Source organism: Psammomys obesus, unplaced genomic scaffold, assembly GCF_907164565.1.
Source record: "Psammomys obesus unplaced genomic scaffold, mPsaObe1.curated_primary_1811, whole genome shotgun sequence".
Classification (NCBI taxonomy): Eukaryota; Metazoa; Chordata; class Mammalia; order Rodentia; family Muridae; genus Psammomys; species Psammomys obesus.
The window spans coordinates 2,745,261-2,757,835 of NW_026596158.1; the positions used below are offsets into that span (position 1 = coordinate 2,745,261).

Consider the following 12,575-nt stretch of genomic DNA (forward strand, 5'->3'; position numbering starts at 1 on the left):
CCCCCAGTGAGGGGCTGGGGTGTGGCTCAGTGGTGGAGCCCCTGCCTGGAACCCCCCAGTGAGGGGCTGGCCCCAGGACCAAGAAAACAGTTCTCATTCTGTAAGCCTGTGACAATTAGTCCCTCCTCAGCAAGTGTCTTAGAGATCCCGCCAAGACCATTATCTTCAGGACAGGCAGCATCTCCATTCATCTGAATGCTCATCAGACACATCAGAAGTGTCCCTGGAATCCCTTGAGGTTTGACGGCTGGCCAGGCCGACTCCCATACATTGCTGTGCAGGCCATAACTTTCAAGAGGGGAAGAAGGCACTGAAAAGTTCTTGCATCTTAGAACCCTGGATACCCAGTGGGCGGTGTGTGCAAGCCACGCACTAATGGGGCTGATGAAATTTTTAAGTTTGAAGCCAGCCAGTTACCATGAAAACTTCATGTACTCCAATGAAGCTACAATGGAGAGAGGGAGGGCAAAGGGGAGGGCGAGAGAAAAATCTTATGGATGAAATAGCATCTCCAAGGTTTACTTAAAAACTAAGGGGCAGGGCTGGAGAGGTGACTCTGTGGTTAGGAATGCTTGCTGCTAGCTGGTTGTGATGGGTGCATGCCTGCGATCCCAGCACTCTGGGAGGCAGGCGAATCTCTGTAAGTTCAAGACCAGCCTGGTCTACAAAACAAGTCCAAGACAGCCAAGGCTACACAGAGAAACCCTGTCGCAAAACAAAACAGGCTTGCTGCTCTTGCAAAGGACCCGATCTTGGTTTCCAGCACCTGTGTCAGGCAGCTCATAACCTCCTAGCCTGTCACACAAGTTCTGGCCTCCATGAGTGCTACACCCCTGTTCACATAGCTCCCTGCTACATACATGCACAGAAATAAAAATAGAATAATCCTTAGCATCCTGTCACCACAACACCCGAGATGCACAGGCAAGCAGATCTGGAGTTCAAGGTCACCCTGGGCTGCATGAGAAACCAAAGCGAAACATGAAAAGGAGAGTAGTTAGGAAATGGAAGGGGCATTCGTCCAGGACTGGTGACTCCAGCTGGGAGCCTAGCATGCATGAGGCTGTGGGTTCAATTCCCAGTACTGGCAAGGGGAAAAAAAAATCCATACAGAAAAGGGGAAACATAGTTAATTTCAGCACATTGGAGACTTAAAGCTATTTTGTGTGACCATCCACTCCACTGTCACACAGCTGGTCCAAGTCTACAAAACCAAACAAAGCAGTAAAACAAAACAAAACAAAAAACAAAAAAACCCCAGGAGACTGGAGAGACAGTTCAGGGTTAGAGCGCTGGCTGTCCCTCCAGTGGACCCAGGCTCACTTCCCAGCACCCACGTGGCTGCTCACAACAGCATGTAAGTCCAGCCCTAGGTAAGTGACGCCCCTTCTGGCCTCTGCAGACACACCATACACACAGACACGTGCAGGCAAAACATCCATGAAGCAACAAAATACTTACTGCTCTTGCAGGGAGCTGAAGTTTGGTTCCTGGTAATCATTACTAGCTGTAACTCCAGTTCCAACTCACTCCCCCCAGGCACACTTACACAAGTATACACACGCACATAAAATAACAAACAAGCAGGCAAACAAATATACCTTTAAAAAGAAATCTCCTTTTCATTCTAAAATCAAGAAAGAACCACCACGAGACCCCTTCTGAGACCCCTTCTGGGCCAGGGCACACCAGCTTCTGGTCCAGCTGTTGAACACACACAGTGTGAAACTTTTCCAGAGTTTTTATTAGCAGTCGCATCATGATTCAGGGTCCCGGGGTAGGGACCATCACATACCCAGGTGCCCCTTTACTATCCGGGGGAAAGAGAACAGGGGAGAGGTGGGCAGGCCAGGTCAGATCTTCCCAGGAAATGTGCCTTCTGCAATGCGGTCATCCCAGGCTGAGACCTGCAAAAGACAACTGCTGTAACTCCTGCTTTGGCAAAGCCTTAGGGTACCCACCTATGCCTGCGGTCAACACACGACTGCCTCCTGGGCACAATTACCGTCCCAGGTCACAGAGAATCAACAGTGACCCAAAAAGAAAAGCCACTTTTCTAAACGAGCTGACAGTCTGCGGAAGAGGGCGACAGATCCTGGCATCGCCAGTCAACAGCGAGCTGCCCTTGCAGAGAACCCCAGCTTGGCCCGCAGCACCCACACCAGGGAGCTCACACTGCATGTAATCCACTCCAAGTGCTCTGGCACCTTCTGGTCTCCTTGGGTATCTGAACTCACATGCACGTAACAACAGCGTGTGTGTACTGGTTTCTCAAGAAAGGGATTCACTGGGTAGCCCTGGAACCCTGCGGATCAGCGTGGCCTCAAACTCAGAGATCCACCTGCCTTTTCCTCCTGGTTGCTGGGATTAAAGGTGTGTGCCACCACAGCCTGGCCACAACAGTACTTTTTAAGATTCATTTATTTTTCTGGGCAACGGTGGTGCCCACCTTTAATCCCAGCACTTAGGAGTAGATGGATCTCTGTGAGTTCAAGGCTAGCCTGGTCTACAAAGTGAGTTCTACAATAGCTAGAGCTACACAGAGAAAATCTGTCTTGGAAAGCAAAAACAAAACAAACAAACAAAAAAAGATGTATTTTTATTTTACGTCTATGAGTGCTTCATCCACATGATGCCTGAGTGTGTGCTGCCTGGTGCCCACAGAGGCCAGAAGAGGCATCGGCTGTCCCAGAACTGCACGTCTAGATGATTGTGACCACCACGTGGGAAGGAATCAAGCTTGGGGCCATCCTTCCAGCCCCACAGGTAAAGCTTTGAAGGATAAAAAAGTGTAACTATGCCCTCCTAGAGGAGCTCCAGAATTTATACTGTATGTTGCTTGTCAGAACAGAGAAGAAAAGGAATACTAGGTACGTTAGTTTTATGTCAACCTGACACATGCTAAAGTCATCTGAGGGGAACGAACCTCAATTAAGAAAATGCCTCCAAAAAAAAAGAAAAGAAAAAGAAAGAAACAAAAGAAGAGAAAAAGCCTCAGGGTACCAGATTTCATTCATTATAGATGGTTGTGAGCCACCATGTGGTTGCTGGGAATTGAACTCAGAACCTCTGGAAGAGAAGACAGTGCTCTTCACCTCTAAGCCAGCTCTCCAGCCCTGCCCTACTTAGTTATGAGTGCTCTCTGTTTTCACTACATTTGTGTGTATGAGAGAGACAGAGAGACAGAGAGAGAGAGAGAGAGAGAGAAAGAGAGAGAGAGAGAGAACGACACAAGGAGCTGTTCTGTCCTCCCGGGTAGGTCTGGAATGCAGTTCGGGTCTTCAGGCTTGGCAGCAAGGGCATTTATTCCCTGAGCCGTTTCACACTCTCACATTTGTGAGAGGCTGAGTCATCAGATAAAAGCATGGATAATGAAGACTGCAATCTAACCACAGGGGACTGGATCAGCTTACAGAGGCGACACCACCCCGTCACAAAGCCTGCCACCGACCACATGCCAGCACCAAGCCTTGTCATGGCTGCAGCAGCCTACAAAAAATAACAGCAAAACACCTCTGCTGTTCAGCGGCGGCGGGGACCGGTACAGGACGCGCCTTCCCACACTGGCCTCCCCCGGGTCCCACACACTGACTTCCCTGGCCATAGGCCTCTCGGGATTTCGCAGTCACTGGGTTTACCGTTAAAGGTTTCATTTTTGGTTTGTTTTGGGGTGGAGGTCATTTTGTTAAGACAGGACTTCTCTACATCACTCTGGCTGTCCTGGAACCTGACTGGCCTATGCCCCCTCAGGGCTGGCAAAGCCCGTGTCACCACACTCAGCACAAGTTTTTATTTATTAATGTTTAAATTAAGGGCTGGAGTGAGGGCTCAGCAGTAAAGAGCACTGGCTGCTCTTGCAGAGGACCAGGATTCAATTCCCAGCATCCACATGGCAGCTCATAACAGCCTGCAACTCCATTTCTAGGGATCTGGTGCCCTCTCCTGGCCTCTGCGGGAACTGCACACACATGATGCACAGACATACAAGCAGGCCAAACACCAAACACACAGGGTAGAGATAAATCGTTTTAAAAATCAGTTATTTAAATGAGCATTTAAGGCACAGGAAGGGAGCTGGAAAGATGGCTGGCTCAGTGGTTAAGAGCACTTGCTGTTTTGATTCCAGCACCAAAATGGTGGCTCACAACTATTGTAGCTCCAGTCCCATGGGATCCAATGTCTTCTTTTGACCTGGACAGGCACCAGGCAACTGCTCGGTACACACACCTAATGAAGGCAAAACACTCAAGACACAAAAATAAAAAAAATTAAATCTAAAACAATAACAACAACAACAGAAACCCACCAACCCAAAACACACAAAGAAGCCACAGGCATGGTGGCACTTTTACCATCCCAGCACTTAGGAGGTAGAGGCCAATGACTGGAGGGTCAAGGTTAGCATCCATGGGCCGAGAATACATGAGGCTGTCCCAAGACAATAACCTCAACAAAAACTAGGGCAGAGGCACAATGACCTTTTGACCTTGGCAAATTACCCTTTACCCGGGTTGTCCTACTTCACACAAAACAAACAAACAAAACAACCATGCAAACAGAGGGAAAAACATTTCTTGCCATGGATACCTTACTCAAAAAAAGGAAAATACAGAGAATTAGCCATACCTATAAAGTCACACATAGACACACATCTAGGGAGTTGCCTCCTCAGTACTTAAGAACACTGGCTGCTCTTGTCTCTTGCAGGGGCCTGGAGTTCAGTTCCCAGCATCCACGTCAAGCTGCAGCCTGTAAATCCAGGTCAGCAAACTGGCCTTTTCTTCTGGCCACCTCAGGAATCTGAGTTCACCCCAACATACATATAAATGTAATTAAAAGCTAAAAAACCTCAAAATACCAACAAGCCCACACAGATGGGGGTGGCAAGCTGACTCTGGTGAAGAGGAGCTCAGTTCCAGAAAGAAGGCTCCCGATCAATTGATCAGGACTCCGGTTCCTCTGGCTTTGTGGGCACTACACTCAAATGCACACACCCAAACACATAATTAATAAAATCTTAACAGCAAAGCACAGCTGGCTGGTACCACTCAGAAGGCAGAGGTAGGCAGACTTCTGTGTTTGAGGCCAGCCTAGTTCCAAGACAGCTAGGCCACACAGAGAAACCCCGTCTCAAAAAAAAAAACAAAAACTGCCAGGTGTGGTGACACACGCCTGTAGTCCCAGCACTTGGGAGGCAGAAGCAATTGGATCTCTGTGAATTTGAGGCCAGCCTGGTCTGCAAAGTGAGTCTAGGACAGACAGAGAAACCCTGTCTCAAAAGAAACAACAACAACAAAACCCAAAAAATAAAAATAAAAACCAAAAACCAAACAAACAAACAAAGAAAACAAAAAACAAAACAAAACAAAACACAAACGCACAAACCAGCCAACAAAGAAACTGGCTTAGCTCATAAATGTACTTACCCTGGAAGCCTGATCATCACCTGGTCATCACCTGACCCTGGTCATCACCTGAATTTAACTCCAGAACCCACATGATGAAAGGAAGGAAATGGCTCTCCCAAATTGTCCTACACACACACACACACACACACACACACGAATACTGGAAGCACACTCCCTATAACCTAGCCACTATGTACCCTATCCAGGCCTAGAGGCTGGGCAAGGGCGCTGTGAGGTCACACAGGAAGAAATCCTGGAGCTTCAGATAAGAGGGTAGAGCAGAGAGCTGAGAGGAAAGACACAGGGCTTCTTATAACAGAGGCCAAGTGCACAGGCTGATAGGCCAGCGGCCGCCCGATACCTGGAATCCCAGCTCTGGGAAGGCGGAGGCAGAAGACTGCTTAGTGTTTACAGTAAGTACCAGGCTAGTCAGAGCTACAGCCTAAACAGTGAGAACTGGGGGCTAGAAAGACAGCTCAGCAGTTAAGAGCATTTGTTCAATTCTTAGCTCCCGCAAGGTGGCTCACAAACACCTGTAACTCCAGTTCTAGGGGATCCTAGCCTCATGTGCACCGGGCACACATGTGGTACAAAACATACATGTAAGTAAAAGATCCACACATAAAAAACAGTTTTTTAAAAAATTTAAAAATATCTGGGTGGTGGTGGCACACACCTTTAATCCCAGCACTCAGGAGGCAGAGGCAGGCAGATCTTTGTGTACTTATGGACAGCCTGGTCTACAGGGCTAGTTCTAGGATAGCAGGGCTACAGAGAGAAATCCTGCCTAATAAAACAATAAATAAACGAGACAAATAATAAACAAGCTTTAATCCCAGCACTTGGGTGGCAGAGGTGGGTGGCTCTGTTAGTTCAAGGCCAGTCTGGTCTACAAAGTGAATTCTAGAGCAGCCTGTGCTACCCAGAGAACCCTGTCTTGAAAAAAACAAAAAAAGGAACCAAAAAGCACAGAGGCTGGAGAGATGGACACGCTGAGAGTTCAGAGAGTAAGAGCACTGACTGCTCTTGAAGAGGAGCTGCACCCCATGGTGGCTCATGGCCACCCACAACTCTGGTTCTGGGGGTTGCAATGGCCTCTTCTGACCTCTGAGACACCACACATCCACACACAGGAAAGAGTGTCTCACTAGGACATCTTAAATATGGCCATCAAGGCAGGAACAAAATAAAAAGGATTTACATGTTATTTAAAAATGTCTTTTAGATGGTCTCTGACATGAACTCAGTGGCAGGTTCTCTGACCACCCCAGAGGGGGGAGCAGCCTTGCCAGGCCACACAGGAGGACAATGCAGCTAGTCCTGATGAGACCTGATAAGCTAGGGTCAGATGGAAGGGGAGGAGGACCTCCCCTATCAGTGGACTTGGAGAGGGGCATGGAAGGAGATGAGGGAGGGAGGGTGTAGCTGGGAGGGAACGAGGGAGGGGCTACAGCTGGGACACAGAGTGAACAAACTGTAGTTAATATAAGAAATAAAAATGTAATTAAAAAAATATATGTCTTTTAAATTTCCGTCCCACAGTTAAGAGGGGTGGCGGTGGTGGCTGACCTAGTGACAGCTGGGGATGCGGCCCCGCTGGCAGACTGCTTGTCCAGGACAGGAAGCACTGCTTCGGGCAGGGTGGGGTGGCCTGATCCTGGGAGCCCAGCTCTCTGGGGTACAAGCTCATTCCTGACCACAGAGCAAGTTTGAAGACAGTCTAGACTACATAAGACTTGGTCTAACAATAGCTACCACCCCACAGGTCAAAGCAAATATCCAGTATGAGGGGCTGGAGAGATGATTCACCAAGTGAATGGACTCATTGCTCTTGCAGAGGACCCAGGACTGATTCCTAGTATGCAACCACCTGTAACCACAGTGATCAAAACCTTCTACTTACCCCACAGGTACACGTGAGAGCCCCAGATTCACACACACACATTTGAAGACACGAGAGGGTTTTCAAGTACGCCAACGTGACCTTTAACTTCTGATCCACCTCCTGAGTGCTAGGATTTCAGGCATGCTCCCACCACACCAAAGTAAACCATCACATTTTGATTCTAAGACACATGCTTTTGTTTTGTTTCTTTTCCTTTCTTTTTTTAATTAAAAAAAAAAATTTTATGTGTATTTATGTTTTGCCTGCGCGTATGTTCATGTGAAGGTGTCAGATCCTGAAGTTACAGTTGTGAGCTGCCGTGTGGGCACTGGGAGTTGAACCCAGGTCCTCTGGAAGAGCAGTCAGTGGCCTTCACCGCGGAGTCATCTCTCCAGCACCAACCCCCACTTTCTTTCTTTTTCCTTTTTTTTCCCCTCTCTGTTGCCATGCTGTCCTGGCTGTCCTAGGTCTGCAGGCCAGGTTGGCCACAAACTCACAGACTCACCTGTCTGCCTCCTGAGTGCTGGGATTAAAGGCGTGTGTTATGACAGCCCAGTCAAAGTCCCTGTTTCCACAGTGCAAGGCAGACCTCAGAGACCCTAACTGAGGAGGCATCGTGACATTCCATGCTGGGCCTGCCTTGGCCCTTGGAGATGAACTCTTACTAGCCACCATAGTCCTCTCCACTAGGTCCCCACCTGAACACCCCAGGGTCCCACGGGGAGGCACATACCCATGATATGGGGCAGAGGGACTTGTACACACGCCGGTACCACTCACACACGGAGACGTCACCCCCCTTTGCGTTCATCGCCTTCTCACAGCGGTGAAAGTCTGTCAAGAGAAGAGGCCGGAGATCAACTGAGACCAAGCACATTTCTGAGGAAAATTCCCAGGTAGCTTTTGCTTCATGACTGCTTCTACACACAGAGGGGACGCACACTTACAAGTACACTATCAAGAGTTGTCTATACCTGACCTGGGCAGCGACACTTGCTCAATTAGAACGCCCTGGAGCTGGGAATGACAGCCAAGTATGAGGGGCATATACAGGGTTATGGAAGTCCAGGCAGGTCGAGGAAAGAAGACGGGCTTGATCACGAGGGACGGCAGAGAGGGGTACTGGGGTTTGTTTTGCTTTTTACTCTTTTATTTATCATGCATAGTGTTCTGAAGCCCGCAGGCCAGAAGGGGGCACCAGATCTCCTTCTAGATGGTTATGGCCACCACATGGTTGCTGGGGACTGAACTCGGGACCTCTGGGAGCAGCCAGTGCTCCAAACCTCTGAGCCGTTCCTCCAGCCCCTGCTTTCTACTTTTTATTTTTTGAGGGAAGGTCTCATGGACTCAAGTGTGGCAGGGGCACCAAAATGTGACCAATTGCAATTAATGGCGTCTAGTGAGAGAGAAAAGGAACTGTGCTGAAGACTGGGCACAAAGCAGGCGAAGAGCAGAGTGCTGGTGACACCCATTTTTCTTCATGCACAGTGACTGCAGGAGACATTTCTGAATCCATTATTTTCCTGTTGTATTTACTTGTATGTTGTGTGCACGGGTGGACACAAATATGCGTACATAACTCTTCCAAAGACTACTGCTGAGTTTATCAGGGTTCTGCAGACGGTATGTCGAGTGAATGACAACAGGCTGGAATGTAGAGGTCCCTGCCCCGGCCTCCTAACTTCCCTTCTGAGGTAGGAGGAATATGGAGACCCAGGCAAGATCCACACACACGCCTCTCCCACCCTGACGCCCTGCTTACCCAGGTAGTTCTGCCAGCAGTTCTTGGTCTGGTTCTGGTTTGGGAAGCGGCTGTCAAAGGGGGCGGTCTTGTAGTTCTTGATTTTAGTCTTGATGTCTTCAGCCATGGTGCTGGTGCCTGGACGCAAACACAGTGGGAACATTGGCGACCATTCTAGGGGTGCCTGAGCATGGGGGTGCCAGGCCAACGGGGCCCACGCAAGAAGTCCAGAACAGAAGAATGTGCTGAAGGCCAACAAGGTATTATGCTCGTCGTAGAAAGATGAGGGGCAGGGAAAATCTGTACATCTATACAGCAGGGCTGGGCAGGGGTCTCGCTGGCAAAACCCGTCTTCAGCCTTAAACTCCAGTTAACACTTCCTGTGTGCATAGCATGTGTGTTCTATACATACCTACCCACACGGTCACTCTAAAAGGCATTACTACCTCTGTTGTCCACGCAAGGGACAGGGTGCCTAAATGGCTTCCCAAGGTCATACAGCACCCAGGGGTTATGCTGTATCCACCATCATCAAAAACAAGGATTTTAAAAGCTTTCGGTGTCACACACTCATCATAAAGTTTTCTCAGAATATGCCTAAATGTACTGCAAAACTGCTTAAGATGACAAAAACAAAACCAAAAACGAGCTAAAAGGATTTAGCAAGTACCACAACTGGAGGTGGCGACCCTCAGTGAAGATGGTGATTTATGACCCGGAATGTGTCAGGTATCTGTGACTGACTGCTGACAAAGTCCCGTATGTTGCCAATCTCCGTTCCCGACGGAAGTATATGCTGCTGCATTTCATTTAGAGGTTAATAAAACTACCATGCAAACCACCCCCATGCATTCCAATACCTTAGCTCCTTAAATTCTATTGACCCTGAGTACCCATGGCTGCTAATAATAATAATAATAATAATAATAATAATAATAATAATAATAAACCTTTGATATGTCTGAAAAGATGACAGAGCGAACATCAACGAACCTGAGAGAAACTGTCTCTATGCTATAGCATCTGGACGACCTTAGGGCCACTGAGGTGCGCAGGCAGACCAATGGGCCAACGTCAATTCACGTAGCCCAAAGAACTGGGGCGTCTGGACAGTAGAATAGCGCCATTGGGGTGGCAGGATGGGTACGCGGGATTTAAAAGACCCCGTGTCGGAAGCAATTTTGGGCAATAAAAGGAGTTTTGAGAGTTGGTCAAAGATGATGCTGAGGGGAAAGGAACGTGACAAGGCGACAGGCTTCGGCCTTGGAGAGCGGGTGGCCACGCCTGTGAACCCCGCGGCTAAAGGCACCAGAGTCCAATTATCTGGATCCAAATCCTCATCGCCTTCTAGTCGCGGCTGAGGCGCTACACACTCCAGCCCCGGCGCTGTCAAAGGGGATAACGGCAGACCCCGGCTCGTGGGGCTGGAGGATGGAGGAAGTGAACAGAGACTGCTCACAAGGCGACCCGGCATCATCGAGAAAGACTATGATGGTCAGCTCCAGAACCCCAGGCCCCGGGCGGCCACGGCAGCCGGAAGTCTCTTCCAGGCATCAGGGAAGGCCCGGGCCGCTTCTCGGTCCCGGACTCGGGTCCCCAGGGCTCCCGACCCTTCGCACTCACCTAAAGACTGCCCCGGAGCGGCGTTAGTTCAATGTGACCCTTAGCAAAGACGCCAATGTCAGACGGGAAGCGGAATTCCGACCGGCCGGAAGCTGAGGGAGGAGGAGCCGAACTCGGTCCTCCGAGCTGCTAGAGTGGCCGCGGGAGGCGTTCCCGGAAGCCGTCTGGCCACGCCCACCTCTAGTGCGCTCATTCCTGTTCGTGATTCTTGCTCAATCGGGGTTTTGCGTTGCTCTCTGAAGGCTCCTAACGTCCAGTTACGGGTTCCTGCCACCTGCCTGTCCTTTCCGGAGGGAAAAGACCGTCGTGAAGCTGACCGCAGAGTGGGAACGGGAAAATGTACTAGATGGTCTGTGTTTTGAGACAGGATTTCACCGTATAGCTCAGGCTGGCCTCCAACTTTTTGATCCTCCTGTCACAGATTCCGGAGTGCTAGGATAACAAGCGTGTACCGCCATGCCTGGACTCAAAAGTTTGATTGATTGATTCACTCACTCATTCATTTGCTTGGTTTTCCGAGACAAGATGTCTTAGTTTGGGTTTACAGAGGTTTACTGGTTTTCAGAGGTTTGATCCATTATCATCCTGTTGGGAAGCGTGGTGGAGGGTTGCTCAGGCCCCTGAGGCTGGGTGTTTCGGCTGGTTTTCTGCCAAAGCTGGAATCCCAAAGAAGTAGGCTCCAGTGGGCGTGCTGGTGAGAGACCAGAGAATTAAAAATTAGTTCTTTGAGGTGTTGGTTCAATGTTTAAAGCACAAGCCTGAACGAAGGCCAGCCAGGTGGAGACATGTCCAGCCACCTGTGGGGAGGAATCAGCCTTACTTGCATACTTTTCCTGCCCACTAGAGATACAGTTGCTAGGAAACTGGCCCAGGGAGCCCCTCTCCCAGCCAAACAAGGGAAGCCAGACCATTAATGGTTTGGGGGCCTTCCTACAGCCTATCAATTCAAAACGCAACATCCCCTTTTGTGTTTCAGGCAGTGCAGACCCTGGAAGAGTAGTGGGCACCCCCAGGGTGGAAGTGTACATTGCCATTTCCCCTCCCAGAAGGCAGGCTTGCACAGGTGGAGCCCATCTAAGCAGAGCGAGCTCCACACCTCTGCCCTCCAGGCGGAATGTGCCCATCAGCCTGGGCAGGCTCGCTCTGACAGCCCTGTTCTAGGATGCTTTCTACCTATCCTGCCTGAGAGTGGAAGCAGGTGAAGAGCGAACAATCCCTTCCTTCTTTTACTGTCCTTACATAGGCCTCCAGCACAAGGTACGGCCCCCGTTAAAGGTGTGGATTAAAGGCATGTGTCCATCTGAATCAAAAGCTTGTGTCGGGGCTGGCAAGATGGCTCAGCGGTTAAGAGCACTGTGCTGCTCTTCCAGAGGTCCCGAGTTCACTTCCCAGCAACCACATGGTGGCTCACAACCATCTACAATGGAAACTTCCGGTGTGCATGAAAGCAGAGCATTCATATACATAAATCTTAAAAAAAAAAAAAAAAGCTTGTGGTTATCCATCCTACCTCAAGATCTGGATAAAGGGGCTGGAGAGATGGTTTAATGGCTAAGAACAGTGGCCGCTACCAGAGGAGTCAAAGACATCACCAAACAAACAAACAAAAACAAAACAAAACTATGGGCTCATAGAGACCAAAATGCCAACCAGAGAGCATGAATGGGACAGACCTAGGCCCTATGCAGCTGGATCTTCATGCAGGATTACGGTGGAAACAAGGGCTGTCTCTGCCTACATTGCTTGCCTTTGGGGCCTTTTCTCCTAACTGGGTTGTCTTTCCTAGCCCTAAATAGAAGCAGAGTACCTAAGTCTTCTTTATTTTCCCCCCTCTGAGACAGAGTTTCTCTGTGTAGCCTTGGCTTTCCTGGACTCTATTTGCACACCAGGCTGGTCTTGAACTCTCAGACCTTGCTTC

The 12,575-nt window shown here is 49.4% G+C and overlaps 1 protein-coding gene across 1 annotated transcript; it reads right to left on the bottom strand.

The window, feature by feature from the left end:
* Positions 1–1,723: 1,723 nt before the first annotated feature.
* On the bottom strand, positions 1,724–10,751 carry LOC129667187 (cytochrome c oxidase subunit 6B1). The gene is made up of 4 exons (XM_055594683.1): positions 10,658–10,751; positions 9,056–9,172; positions 8,027–8,127; positions 1,724–1,907 (listed from the first exon to the last, which is right to left on the bottom strand). The coding sequence occupies exons 2-4, from the start codon at positions 9,159–9,161 to the stop codon at positions 1,854–1,856; spliced, it is 261 nt and encodes an 86-aa protein (XP_055450658.1). The 5' UTR covers positions 9,162–9,172; positions 10,658–10,751; the 3' UTR covers positions 1,724–1,853.
* Positions 10,752–12,575: the final 1,824 nt, after the last annotated feature.

Excerpts from the sequence above, each read along its gene's own strand:
- LOC129667187 (XM_055594683.1), bottom strand. The coding sequence starts at position 9,161 with ATGGCTGAAGACATCAAGACTAAAATCAAGAACTACAAGACCGCCCCC. Across the intron at positions 8,128-9,055 it reads CTGCTGGCAGAACTACCTGG|ACTTTCACCGCTGTGAGAAG; the intron begins GTAAGCAGGGCG and ends TTCTCTTGACAG. Across the intron at positions 1,908-8,026 it reads CCCTCTGCCCCATATCATGG|GTCTCAGCCTGGGATGACCG; the intron begins GTATGTGCCTCC and ends TGTCTTTTGCAG.